Consider the following 15,585-nt stretch of genomic DNA (forward strand, 5'->3'; position numbering starts at 1 on the left):
GCCCTGGCGTTCCCCTGTACTGGGGCATATAAAGTTTGCGTGTCCAATGGGCCTCTCTTTCCAGTGATGGCAGACTAGGCCAAGATATAGTTTTCTATCTCGCTCTTTATACTATCTTAGGAACTATTTTGTTAGTATGAATTGGTGATTTATGCCTATTTTATTATTTATTTAGAAAAATGGTTACATCTGCAATGACTTATTTGATGGCAATATATTTTGCTGCAAAAATAAAGAGAATATGAGAGAAAAATTATCTTTAAAAAGTAATGATCTTTTTTGAATTGCTGGATTTAAAAAAGCTCTGAAAACTTTTACACTACAAACACATTTGTGTTAATATGATTTGAACAGCAATAATTATCAGATAGATAACTTAGCATTTCAAATGTATAAACCTTCCTTCCTAACATTCTGCCTTTTACATTTTTGTTTCTTCAGCATTGTGTAGGTTCAGATTGTAGGCAGTATACAAAATAAGGCTAAAATTTAAATGATTTTATAATATTGTACAAGATATGCTATTTTATGCTATATTATACAGAATGCTAATACAAATGATTTTGTGGTAGTTACATACACATTTCCTCAATCTCATGAATCTTATAACCGAGTATTCTGAATTACTTATAAGAGGGAGGAATACGTTTGTGTACTGGTTTTATTAAATATGTGATTTCTCCAACATGTTTATATAAGGCAGAAATAATGGATCACCCTCACCAGAAACAAATTGTTCTATCAAGGAAAGCTGTCAGAGTCAGGGGCTTAGCCTTCTTTCCTTCCTTCTAAAACAAATTAAATGGAGTTGGAGAGGCGGCTTAGTACCTGAGTTGAGGTCAGATTCCATTCACCCACACACAAATCTGGGCATTGTAATGAGTGCCTGTCCTCCTAATGTGGAAGCCAGAGTGAAGATAAATTTGGGGGTTGTCCTTCGTTAATTGCTTAAGGTACCTTCTATTGGTTAAAATAAGAAGTTTATGGCCTATAGCAAAAGGTAGAGTAGAAGGTGGGACATCTGGCAGACAGAGAGAAACTACGAAAGAGTTAGTATGGAAATATTGCCACCAAGACTTGGAGGAAATCGAATTTAATAACTGAGGAGCAGTAACCAGCCACATGGCAGACATGGGATGGTATTAGTGGATTAATATAAGATAAATGCTAATTGGGGAGTAAACCCAACATAAGGCCTAGGCATAAATAAATAAACAAATAAATAAATATCTCTATGTTCCCTAATTCTGAAACTGGAATGAGCTTAGAAAAGCCCAAACAGTTACATAAAGTGGATAATCATAGAGGAAGATACTTGCCTCCACATTATGGGCACTCGCACCTGCACATCCACGTAGACATACACATGTACTTCACACATATGCAACTTAACATACTTTAACATAATCAAACCTGCTGCCAATCTCCTTCACGTTTATGGTAATTTTTCTGACGTTCTAGTATCTATCTTTTTTTTTTTTCTCATAGTGCTTGGTACTGAACCCTGGCCAAGCTGGACAGGTGCTGTAGCACTGAGCTGTTTCAATACCCCACCTTCTTAAAGTATATTTCTACTGTTATTGAGATTCCTTTTTTTGTGTGTGAAGTCCTTAAAAGCATTGTGTGAAAAATATCTGGAAAAGCTAAGTGGTAATGAAACTAAATCATAAAAAACTTTGGGAGAAGCTAGAAAACGTGAGACAATAATCATATTCTGCTTGCATTCCATGAGGCTGATTAAGAGTGCCTACATCCTTCTCAGGGTACAGCTATTAAATGATCCACAAGTTTGTACTTCCTACTCCTAGGACTAGGTTGTCTCTGCAATCTGCTCGTCACCCAAGGGGATTCTCACTGCAGTGAAATCATTTTACACTTTGATCAGAATTTACCGGGACACAGATGAGGACTAGCATCTTCAAAACGGAACACTCTCTAAGCCATTTGAGTGTCAACTATTCTACAGGCATCTTGGCACAATCATGGTGCCTTAAATAGTGAAGTTTTCTCTTTACCATATTTATAGTTGTCTTTTGCTTGGATCTTTAATTTCTCTCCACTGCCCCCTTCCTGACTGGATTCTTTTGCTATGTCTTGTCATTGCTGTCTCTGTTCCAACCTTTAAGAGATTTGCTATTATCTTCAGGAGTAGAGCCTGAGCAAGAAGTCACAAATTTAGCAATCAGAATCCAAAGCATGTGAAGTGTTTCTGGAAAAATAAATTTAAATGATCCACTGACTTGTAGGATCCTCTCTAAATATCACAAAAAACCCTATAATACTGGAGTTGACTGTTATTTTTATTAAGTATGCCAACTTAAGGATTTTAAATAACCTTTGAAATATTTTTTTCATTAATTGTGTTATTAACTTAGAATAATCTTTGAAAGTATGCTACTTGAAAAGAATTTAATCGGGGCCTAGCAAACACAGAAGTGGATGTTCACAGTCAGCTATTGGTTGGATCACAGAGCCCCCAATGGAGGAGCTGGAGGAAGTACCTAGGGAGCTGGGGGGATCTGCAACCCTATAGGTGGAACAACAATATGAACTAACCAGTAACCCCCCAGAGCTCGTGTCTCTAGCTGCATATGTATCAGAAGATGGCCTGGTCGGCCATCAGTGGAAAGAGAGGCCCATTGGTTGTGCAGACCTTATATGCCTCAGTACAGGGGTACACCAGGGCTAAGAGGTGGGAGTGGGTGGGTGGGGGAGTGGGTGTAGGAAGGTGGGGGGGGACTTTTGGGATAGCATTGGAAATATAAATGAAATAAATACCTAATAATAATAAAAAAGAAAAGAACTTAAACAATGAATTTGGGATATCTTATGCAGCATAATGTATATTTAAATAAAAATGAAAACACTTCATATTAACTTGAGTGATAGATTTTATTTATCTACCACAATCTTATTTATGCTTTAAAAACTTTGGCTGGAATTATAATAAGATTTTTTTAAAAAGTATCTTTCTCACTTCACATATTCTAGAGAGAAATTTCTGACTGACAAAGGTTAGTTATGATAGTATTTTCGAACCATAAATCATAGTTTAGTTTTATACAAACTTTCACTGAAAATGAAAGGAAAAACCTGTATTAGGCTTTTAGAATAAATGGTTAGATCATAATTGAAGTGTCAGGCTAAAAAAAGTAATTATTTGTATACATAAAAATATTTGTATATTTGAGATCCGTATAATAGCTTTAGTATTAATGATATCTGAGTTGATGAAACAATACATTCCTCCAACAAGTTATAGATCATTTCCAGTTCCTGGTAGAAGATAGTGCCTAGGAAGCACCTAGATAACGTGATATCAGTTCAGCTCTGCCCTGTACTCTATTTTTCCACTTCATCATGTTTCTCACACTTCCTGTGCTCCATTTTCTTATACTGTGAGGGCATCTGAAAGCTTAATGATTCCTCTCTCTTACTGGATGAAATACAAGTGGCCCGAGATCTCATATGGACTACATCTTTCCGTACAGTGCAGGGATTCCTAAGGAAAACCCAAGCATTTTGCTGCCTCTCAGAGTTGGTATTACCTCTCCAGCAGAGGATACTAGTCTCTTACTTTAATCTTTTCTCTAACATTTTCCCTGTGGAAAGAATAATTGGCAGGTCACAGAGCTTTCAACTTCTCAGCCTGTTTCAGTAGCACAACTACATTCTCATCAGAGGAATGGGAATAGAAATGGCGTGTGTGTCCTGTTCTCTTTCCGTTATTGTGGTCTGGAAGAGAGGCATGCCCAGGGCAGATTCAGATAAGAAAACAGGTTAGTAGAATCTGAGATCTCATGAAAAAACACAAATCTATAAGTCATATGCCAAACTTAATGAGGCAGAAACTTGTAGTCTGGCCCGAGAATACTTATTTTCACAAACTGAATAAATATAATACAGAACAAACATTTGTAAAACATTCCAGCTGGAGGAGCAGGTTGGAGACTGTGTATTCACAGATGGCCTCTGGAGCAGGGCAGCACAGTGACCTGGCTTCCAAGCCACATGTTTGTTTCTGAAGTCACTGGGGTTAGGTTGCTTCCTGTATAAAATTAGTGTTTGCTGAGCATAGGTTCCCTGACCACACACATACACCCCAAGAGAGTTTGTATAAAATTCCTCCCTTATGTAATATTTATACCAATTAGCACTGCACTCTTAACTAGAGTTAGTGTAAAGTGAAGCTGGACCGTTTGCTTAACACCAAAGAACAAGACTCCACTTTTACTTTGTTTCTGACACTCTTATGCATATTTCTGTCACTTGGTAAAAATGCCAAGACAGTTCTGTTATTGTCACTTTGCAGTCCACATGCTTAGCAGACTCTGCATGTTTAGCTAAACTACAATATGGTCAGTGAAGTCTACACAGTCTCTCTCAGTCTGACTATCGTTCTGTATTTCCCATGTCATCTTTGTCTGGGATTTGGTCATAATTCTCTTGATGTTCATGAATTCTAGCAGCTGTTTCCATACTGATGTTCTGTGTGTAGGGCTCAGAGCAGTGTTTTCTCTTCACTTACATTTCAGGTCTCTTAAATACAATGTCTTCATTTTTCACACACTCATACCATTGTATTGAACATCAATAATACATAAAATCTTACATTGTCTTCTCCTGGTGCTACATTTCTTTTATTACACTTAAAATTAAGTCTCCATGGTATAGAGTTTCCTATGAGTCTTGTTACTAGTGCTTTGGCTTTCCTGTTTACATCTATTGAACTCTAAAAAAGCTCCTGAAGGAACAGTACTGTGTCTATATGTGCATTATTTCTCAGCCTCTCATAACCAATGTCACACAAGTGAACATCCAATAAATATATATTTACTAGATAGACTATTTTGATACTTAGTGCACGAATTATTTTTGTCTGATGACTACTTGGATCTTACCACCAACTCATGAACTAATATATTTGTAGGATTTTATTCATTTGATGTGCCTATTTATAATGCTGATGTTGCTATATTTGTGCTAGTAATTCTTTTTGTTGGATATTTTATTTATTTATATTTCAAATGTTATTCCCTTTCCCAGGTTTCCCCGGAAACCCCCTATCCCACTCCTGCCCCTGCTTCTAAGAGAGAGGTCCCCACCCACTCAACCAATCCTGTTCTACTGTCCTGGCCTTCCCCTACACTGGGCCATCGAGCCTTCACAGGACCAAGGGCCTCTCCTCCCATTGATGCCCAACAAGGCCATCCTCTGCTACATATGTGGCTGCAGCCATGGGTCTCTCCATGTGTACTATTTGATTGGTGGTTTAGTTCCTGGGAGCTCTGGGGCATCTGGTTGGTTGATATTATTGTTCTAGTAATTCTATCAGCAACTGTTTATGATTCATTTGACCATAGACTGCAGCCGAGGTAGGGATGTATCATATCCGACTTGGTGTTATGACTTGTTTTCTTTAAGAATAATTCTGATTACATGATGTTTATCTCTGCCCACTGGTCCCGTTAACATCCTTTAGTCTGCTTCCCATTGCACTCAGGGTTCTGACTAGACAAACTCAAGTTATAGCTCAGATGAATTAATGCATCTTTTTCACTGAGGGCTCCTATTAGGTGGTTGTTCCCCTGTATATCAGCTTCTACAATGTTAAAACGCTTTACAGTATCTTTATATATTACGGCATACAAGGAGGATAAAGTACATTAAGGTGAAATGTTTGAAAGATATTTGTAAAGTATAGTAAAACAAAGTTTCTATCATTTATAAAGGACACTCAAAAATCTATCCATAGAACAGGTCTAGTTTAAGAAGCTGTCATGTGCATCCGAACACATAGAAACTGCAAAGTACTAAAGAAGGCTTAGTGACAATAAATCTCTAGCACAGTGCATATTTCTGCAATTATAGATACAAGCAACATACACATGGGAATTTAAACAGGTAACACTTAGAACTAGAGCAGAAATTATTATTGAGGAAAAGAACTATTATATTTTTATAAACATTACATATATAAATAGAATATTTAAGTTTTTTCACCAAAGTACTCTTTTATTCATATGAGAATGTTAAAGAACTGAAGCAGTTCAAGTAACCATATTAAGTTAACCCCTTTTTATGTAATGTTTTGCATATATATATATATATATAGGCTATTTAGTTCAGAATAACTAATTGATGTGCTTATACAAACTGAGTGTTATGTATTTAATATATATACATGTACATATATGTATATATACATATATATATATATATTATGAAAAGAGGGTCATGAATTTGAAATGGGCACATAGGATTATACGGGAAGATTTGAAGGGAGCAAAACAGGAGTGGGAACTATATAATTATATTCTCAATAAAATAAAATAAATAATTGAGAATAAAATGAGCACAAGGTTACCACACTCCCATTCTTCTGTACAATTTACTTAGATACTCAGATTCACTAATGATAATATTTGGAGCACAACCAGTTTCACATACTAGAGTATTAAATCCATTTCAAGAAATAGAGTAGACAGGGTATCCTCATGGAAATTTTCTGGGTTAATTAAGAAACCACAGGGATTCATACTCATATCATCTTTGATGGTAAGGAGAAGAAGAAAATGTTTACCAGTTATAAAAGAAACTAAGGGGAATGTTTTTTTTGGTTTTTTTTTTGGGGGGGGGGTTGAAAGCAAGGAATCTCAGTGGTATTGCTGTTTCTTAAAAAGAATCCTAAGCAACATATATGTGTCAACCCTTATTTATGTAAGTACTGCCTGGCATGACTTTTCTAAGTTCAAGAGTATCATGCCTTCAAAGCAATGTTCTGAAGAGAAATGCTATTACAGTGCAGGCCAGCTTACTCATGTTGTTGTAAAGAAGAACTGTACGGTAGGATGTTAACACCTCCTTCTCAGTTTTAACAAAATGCCAGCATGGTTTAAAAGGATCACAGACAACTCTACAAATGGTTCCTGCTTGTTTTTTATCATTGCTCTGGTTATAAGAGCTGTTTCATTATGTAACTGAAGATTTACAGCTAATGCTCGGGATGCTTTACGAGGCAGGAAGTTCCACCAGGGCACGAAGCAGAACATAAGGCCTATCAACTCGCGAATGAAACGTTGCTTCAGCCCTGTGGACACTCACGTTGAAAATATAACTTTTAATACCAGGGGGAAGTGAACAATCTCAGAATTCCAGAAAGAAAGAAAACAAAACATTCAAGAACTTATTTCTAAAATGCTGTCTTTAGACAAAGGGGTGTCTGTGTGCATAAATACTCATATGGTACACAAGCTTGTAATCTCAGCCACAATGGAGACTGAGACTAGAAGACCTCATAATGTCGGTAATTCCATGTCAGTCTTGGCAAGCAAGCAAGACTTTATAATACATAACATAAATATATAATTAAATATAAATAATTAAGATCTTTATGAAGCAGTTTATATACATACATGCAAAACAAAATAATTCAACTGTGAAGGGTATTTTTGGTTTGATTTAATATATGATTTTATATTTTCTACTCATAAATTGAGCAATTTATTTTACATTAACTACACTTTTAATTAAAACTTTTTTGTTTTGTTTTGTTTTGTTTTGTTTACTGGAAGTTGTATAAACTCTTTTCAAGATGTATAAAATTTATTTTGTCCCTTGGGGTCCATTTAATATTTTAGTTCCCTGTTCTTGACAATATGATACTTTATAATTTTTAATTTCATACAAAAAAAATGATCCTCAGAAGGATATTTGTTGTGAATTTAAGGCTAGTCTGAAGTACAGAGTGAGACTGTCTCAACACACACACATACACACACACACACACACACACACACACACACACACAATTTCATTATGCTGATACTACAATCTTGAAAGTTGAGAAAGGACTGAAGGAGCTGAAGGGGTTTGCAACCCCATAGGAATAACAACAATATCAACCAACCAGACTCCACCCCCCCCGCCCCCTGAGCTCTCAGGGACTAAACCACCAACCAAAGAGTACACATGGAGGGACCCATGACTCCAGCTGCATATGTAGCAGAGGATAACATTGTTCGGCATCAATAGGAGGAGAGGCCCTTCATCCTATGAAGGCTTGATTCTCTGGTGTAGGGGAATGCCAGGGCAATGAGGTGGGAGTGGGTGGGTGAGAGTGGGAGCACCCTCATAGAATCAAGGGAAGGGGGTATGGGATAGGGGGATTTTAGGAGGAAACCGGGAAATGTAAATGTAAATACATAAAACAACCACTAAGAAAAATTTAAAAATAAAAAATTTCTTTGTTTTAAGAAAATGTATATTTACACAGATATTATTTACAATATCAAATATATACATATGCATGCTTATAATATAGAAATAGTATATTTACATTAACAACAAAAATGAAAATATATAGCAACATTCAGATAAAAATGATATGAAAAGCCAATGTTTTCTCTTAAAGCAAGTAAGGGAAATATTAAGATGTAAGAACAAACTTCATAATATGAAGTTTTAGTCTTGTGCTCCATAAAATAAGCCCAAATTACACATAATATAGGAATTTCAGTCAAATACCTTTAAATGATTTTTCTTCACAATATAATTGGGATTACTTTGTTATTTTTATTCTTAAAAATCAACTTCAAAGCAATTTTGATAGTTTACCTTTTATTATTTGATCAAAAATTACAAACTTGCTCATTACACTAGTTATTGATATGGTAAGTTTTTTTTTTCACATATCCTTGTTCCCTTTCTCCTCTAATGGCAAGGATTTCTGTAAATCAAGCCACTAACATGATGTGTAGTTGTTTAGAAAGAAGCTGTTTGAAATTGAATCTAAGCTGGCCTCACTCACACTTAGTCTGTAAGTACCAAAGCATTGTTTTCAGAAATGCTCTGTGCCATGGTGAAAACCTTTATATTCCAGAGTCTTTGATACAGGAAGGTACTCTGCATATTGTCCAAAGAACAACATAGCTGCCATGACAGCCACAAAACCGTTATCTACAATGGTGTACTACTAGCAAGGTGTGCTCAGGCACTGGGGACACAAATCTTGTAGGAGTAATCATCTAATAATTGATTTGATCCAAGGACTACACCATGAGACAGAACCCTTACCCAACACTGCCTGGGTGATGAAGAACCTGAGAGTAAATAGCCAAGGGACCTCAGGTAAAACCAGGTACTACTGTTCTGGACAAAGTACCAGCATGCATAGGGTCTTGAGAGGACTATACTAGGTCCTCTTAACTTACATTGTGCTTTCCAGTTTAGTGGTTTTACTGGATACCTGCGTGTGGGAATGAGCAGTATCTGAATCTTGTACCTTCTCTTGAACTCTTTTCAATGTTTTGTCTTGTTCAAGTTCAATGTGATAGTTTTTGTTTTATCTTATTGTTTTTTATTTTGTTTTGTTTTTAAAAGATGAATGAATGAATGAATGAATGAATGAATGAATGAAAACCTAGCCAACAGGGTAAATGTTAACAAATGAACACTCTTTTATAACTGCTGTGGGAGGGAAACAATAGTTCTTTTTCAGTGGAATGGCTTTGGAAATACCAACCACTCCAAGACAAGCCTCACATTCAGGAGTTGTTGACCAACTGATATAAACTGGACTCCACAGTTGGCTTCCCCATCACCTTGGCTTTAGGGGGTTCTGTTGTTGTATTGGGTTTTTTGTTTGCTTGTTTGGTTGGTTGGTTGTTTTTTTTTTTTTTTAAGAGAAGAACTTATAGTTGAGTGTGTGGGTTGGGAGGGGGAGCAGATCTGAAAGGACTTGGGGAAGGAGAAAAATATGATCAAAATATATTTAAGCTTAAAAATTGTTTTAAATAATAAAAACAATGAGATCATAGCTTAATGTAGTTTTGTCTCTTTCTACTCCAAAAGAAGTTTAATATAGCAGTCACTTCCATGAAATCACTGGGCACAGGATGAGAGCTAACAGCTTCATATATGACTTCAAAGACTGGAGAGTGGGATGAGTTGTTTTTTTTTTATTGGATATTTTTTTATTTACATCTCAATTGTTTTCTCCTTTCTAGGTCTCTCCTACAGAAAACCCCCTCTCCCATTTCCCCTCCCCCTGCATCTATGCAGGTGCACCCCCACCCACCCACCCAGTCCAGTCTTCCTGTTATAATATTCCCCTACACTGGGACATCAAACACCATCAGGCCCAAGGGCTGCTCCTTCCACTGAGCCTGAGGGGGTTGTTGTGATGAGTTTTGCACAGATAAGGACAGCCTATCGTGAGCTAAGTGTATGGATTATGACGTAAATTACTATTATAACACACAGAAAGACACAGAAAGACAGAAGGGCAATGCTTGTCTGGCTCTTTCTGCATGTTTTAATTTCTTATAGCATGTATTAGAAAAAGATTTATATTTTATTATTTTTCTGGTAATTAAAATTTAACTCTTAGAATATGGAACCTGAACCGTAGTAACACCTTATATATCTTCATACATGTTAAACATACAATTTTAATAAATGATAATTTATATATTTTATTTTATGTAGATTAGACTAACCTCAAACCCACTATACAGCCAAGGGTGACATCTTGTACTCCTCACTCCCCTGATGCCACCTCTCAAATGTTGGAATGACAAGTCAGTTGCACCATACATGGTAAATGCCATGCAGGCATTAAAGATAGGGCACTACATGCTAGGAAACATGCTACCAATAGAGCTATAACAGAAATAAAATAAGTACTTGGAAAGTTATCTTGATGATATTTGAAAGTATAAAAAAGATTATATTTCCTTAATTAAATATTTAATATTTAAATCTATAGATTTTAAATATTACCTTAAATATTTCAGCTCCTTGCAGTTTTCATTGAGGACCATGTGTTTGCTAGCTTGAATAAAATTCAGTTTTTATGGAAGAAGTTAGTTGAAGATATGAGAGAAGAAACTACATACCTTCTCTTGATACTGCCTCCTTGAAGAGTCCAAAGACTGGATCAAAGCTGTAGCATGGCCAACAAACATTGCATAGCAGGTGGCACCCACAATCATGCTCAGCATGGTAATCCAGAGGTCAGACATGCTGACGGGGGCTTGGGCGCCGTAACCAATGCACAGCATGTGACTCATAGCTTTGAAGAGTGCGTAGGAATATTGTTTTCCCCAGGAATCATTCTGAAACATGAGAGAAGAGAAAATTAACTGAGATATTAGGGTAATAAAAGGCAAAATAAGGAAAACTTATCGGCATAAGCATTGGGAAGTAACAAGTATGGAGAGCAGCAATTAGCATAACTTCTAACTGGATGCTAACCAAATGCCCCAATGATATTCAAATATGGCCTATTAAGATAAAACAGGAAGAACATCACTTTTTGTTCATGTGTGCCTAGTCTTCTTTAATTTTGCTGTTTTTGAAAGTAGAATCCAAGTTGGGATTACTGAACAAGTATCATCACTGTAACACGGTTAAGAATAAATGTAGAGTCTCGTTGAATGTTTTAAGGAAATCATAATTCTCTAGTAAAGGTGTGGGTAAGCTGAATAATGTAGAAGGTGGGTTCAAGTAAAATGAATCCCAACATAAGAATTTAGTCAATACAATATAGATCAGGTTTTACGAATGCAGCCTGATATTTTGCAGCCTTCAATATGTTGGGGTTTTCTTTGGTTGTTTTTTTGTTTGTTTGTTTGTTTTTTAATGAAAAGCAAGCTGGCTTGGGAAATACAGTCGTATCTTACATGACATTCTAAAAATCCTTGAAGCTGTCTTATATTAAGTATGCCTCATACACTTCTGATGTCACTTCAAAACATTTTTTCCAATCTCAATTTTACAGAATAAAACTTGTCAAATAGGTTTTCTCTTGAACAAAATTCTAAGTACCTTGTCTGTATGTTTTGTTGTTCTGAGACTGGGATATTGGTATATGACATAGTGTTTAGGTGTACAAATATGTGCCCTTCTTAAATTCAAGTGCCTTTCAAAGTTTGTCCATCTTCCTAGATCAGGGCTTACATTAATTATGGGACAGCTATAAAATCAAAATGGTGGGTCATTAACTCTGACCCAAAAGACAAATGCTAAAGGTAATAGAATATGAAGAATTTTCACTACACTATTTTATTACTAATAAAACAAAATAATAGTAACAGATGAACAACTTAAAACTTTATAAACTATAAAAATGATACCTGGTGTCACAGTGATATAAAATATATCGACTATATGTTAATCTTCATTGACTAATTTTCAGTTTCACTTCTGCAAATCATTTCTTAGGCTAGCACTATTTATTCAATTTTTAACTCCACTATCAAGGATAACATTTGTAGTAATATAAGGTGCTCTTGACTAATGTGAGATCACAAATACATTTTGATGTATTTTTTTTTAATTTTTGAAGTAAGATCTTTTGGTTGATACTACCGTTCCTGGAGCTATTAAAAGGTTTCATAGGCTGCGAGAACATTAGGATGGATTTTTAATACATCCCTTTACAATGTAGATTTCAGAACATCTGTTCAGGATGATTCACTGGGAATGATTTTTCTACTAAGATTTAACACCATAGGCATCAGTCTTGTGTTTGTCTGAGTTGGAATTTTCATTGTACTTTTATATTATGAGATAACTGGTTATAGCTGCATAGAAGTGCCCAGAAAGTGGATGGTGAAGCATTCTTCACTCAGCTTCCTCTGAGGTGTTCTCTTCAAACCAAGTACTGCAGACACAAACACATCACTGGAAAGGGACATAAACACTGTACGTTGAACTCATTTGTACCTGGTAAATTGCATCAGTTCATTTGTGAACTTGCTCATTTTGTTCCAAGGAATTTTATTACATAGGTCGGTTCATGTATTCATCAGAGCAGTCAAGACATTGAACAGTTCTACTGCAGTGATCATGTCTATTGCTTTTACAGTGAATTTAATGCTAATCTATGAAATGGCATTTTAATTCTCTCTCTGGCATTTCCTGTAACTTATCAAGGTTATGCAAGATGCCAGAGGTGTGTGTGTGTGTGTACATATAACATATGTATATACATATAACAATTCTAAATGTCTGTTCACTCATCCTATAGATGTATAAACACTATCCTATAGCACTGCCCTAGAACATAGATGAAAAAGCTGGTATTGGTGCAGAATCTGTAGGGCTGGAACCCTGGAATTATGGGTAAGCTGGATCCTCCCAGCGAATCCTGTTCTAAAGGCACCTTTAGCTTTTTCATGGCTGCTGTCACCTTCGCTTATGCTGCAGCATTTCCACTACTAACTGGGCCCCATTTATGGCTTGGCCATGTTGGAGACACATGAGATGTCTCATTGTTGATTCATGTCTATATGTAGCCTGCTGCCCCACCAATTTTCAGGCAACTGAATTGCCTCCCACGTACCATGAGTGTGTGTGTGTGTGTGTGTGTGTGTGTGTGTGTGTCTATACTGTTGCCACTCTACAAGCTAACTCTGTTGTATAAGTTGCCAGTAAAATTTACTGAAACTATAAAAAAAATTCTAATGGGAAAGTATTGAGAATGTTGAGATGACAGCAGTATACAACATTAACACATTTCAAGTCCTTTTGAGAGTGAGATTTTGGGCAATTTCAAACTCCCACAATCAGAAAATTATTCTTGTACACATAAATCTGGAATAAATAACTTCTAAAAAGCTACAGGGTGAGGGGGCATGGGTAGGGGTATGCAGAGGGGAAACTGGGAAGAGGGATAACATTTGAAATGCATATAAATAAAATAACCAATAAAATATGTAATGTACAAATATATAGTATGCCATTTTCATTGATTTTATCAAATTTGTGATTTTGGAGCTTTTTTAAAAAAATATGATGTGATGAGATTTAAAAAAAAAAACACACTCAGGAGCATTGGAACACAATATGCTTTCTGACAAAAGAAGCAGCCATAATTAGCAGGCAGAGAGTTTTTAATGATAATGATACATGTTCCTTATTGATGAAGTGTAAAGACATACTGTGGCATTACTTTGTTCAACCCAGAGATTGCAAATGTACAAATGCACACATTTAGTAGTTAAAAACTCAGCAGATTACAAAACAAGATACTCAGACATTTATTTGTTAGGTTATCCTGTTCTGATAGTATAATGGACCCACATGAAAATTTTACTTTGTATGTTATTTGAAGAATATGTCAAGGTTCTCAAATTGTTCCTATTTCAGGAATAAGAGACACTTAGATATTCCAGGAACAAGAAGCACATATTCAAAGAACAAGAGAGTATACTCTATGAAAGTCTTGAACGTACCCATTCTTTGAAAATAAATTATATTCATGAAATTCCAGTCATACCAACAAACCAAAAATCAATTCATTATAAACCACACTACCAAAGACTTTTAGCTATATGTTTTATTCAAATAGCAGCTAAGACATTCTTTTGTTTTATAAGGCCTTAAACCTTTTCTTACATTCACACACAACTTCAATTATGAACCTTTAATGTGGCAACTGTTACCTTCTGGGTATTAACCACCTCATGTGCTGGAATCTGTCCACATTCCAGGGATAGAGTCACATCTTGGGACTCCTGTAACAGTGTACTTTTTCAAACTGCATGATTCATTAAAGTTTTTCTTTTGTACTTGTTGAATGAGAATGAAAAGAAATCAGTTTTGGAGATGACTATTAAATGTCATGAAGAGCGTTACTTTTTCCACGTGGAGAAAGTGCATGGTTAACGAACCTTGACATATTTAGATAGAAGGGGGATAATTAAAGTGTCCAAGAAAATTCCTAGTTAATAGACACTTTTTGTTCTGTTTTCTTTTTCTCCAGACAAGTTTTTCCCTCTGTGCTCTTGATTTTACTGGAACTTGCTGTGTAGACCAGGGTGGCCTATGGAGAACTGCCTGCCTTGGCCTCCTAAGTGCTGGGATTAAAGGTATGCACCACCAGGCAGGAACTAAATGGGACTTTAGTTCTATTCTTATCATTTATTTTTTAGATTTCAGAAGTGTCAGTATAGAATACTGAAATGCCGTAAAGGAAAATCTGTATCTTTCTCTTCTTCACTCAATATTTTTATTATATTTTATTTTATTGACACAGGTCTCTCTTTGTACCCCTGGCTATACTAGTAGTCACTGTGAAAACCAGGCTGATATCAGTCATATATACCAATCTCATCTGTCTCTGTCTCCTGAATGCTAGGGTTTTAGGCCAAATGTCACTAAATCTGTTGTAAGCCTTTTTTTTAGGGTAAATCATTAAGATAACAGCTAAACTCACCTGTGTAAAGGTATCTGTGTACATTTATTTTCTCAGCAAATAACAACATATATACATACATACACAAATCTACACATGGAAATACATAAGATTGACTGTATATCCTATGGAGTTTCTTTTTTTTTCCAAACAATTTTTTATTAAATATTATCTTCATTTACATTTCAAATGCTAACCCAAAAGTCTGCTATACACTCCCTCCGCCCTGCTCCCCAACCCACCCACTCCTGCTTCCTGGCCCTGGCATTTCCCTGAACTGGGGCATATAATCTTTGCAAGACCAAGGTCCTCTCCTCCCAATGATGGCCGACTAGGCCATCTTCTGCTACATATGTAGCTAGAGACACAAGCTTGGGGGTACT

The 15,585-nt window shown here is 36.0% G+C and overlaps 1 protein-coding gene across 1 annotated transcript in view; it reads right to left on the minus strand.

Moving 5' to 3' along the window:
• Hcn1 (hyperpolarization activated cyclic nucleotide gated potassium channel 1) overlaps positions 1 to 15,585 on the minus strand; it is a 369,238-nt gene that overhangs the window by 92,933 nt on the left and 260,720 nt on the right. The window contains exon 4 of the mRNA XM_021180688.3: positions 10,899 to 11,117. Within this exon, the coding sequence (XP_021036347.1) occupies positions 10,899 to 11,117 (219 nt within the window). The remainder of the gene's footprint in view (positions 1 to 10,898; positions 11,118 to 15,585) is intronic.

This window comes from Mus caroli, unplaced genomic scaffold (genome assembly GCF_978045245.1).
Source record: "Mus caroli unplaced genomic scaffold, Mus_caroli_1 scaffold_15, whole genome shotgun sequence".
In the NCBI taxonomy this organism is placed as follows: Eukaryota; Metazoa; Chordata; class Mammalia; order Rodentia; family Muridae; genus Mus; species Mus caroli.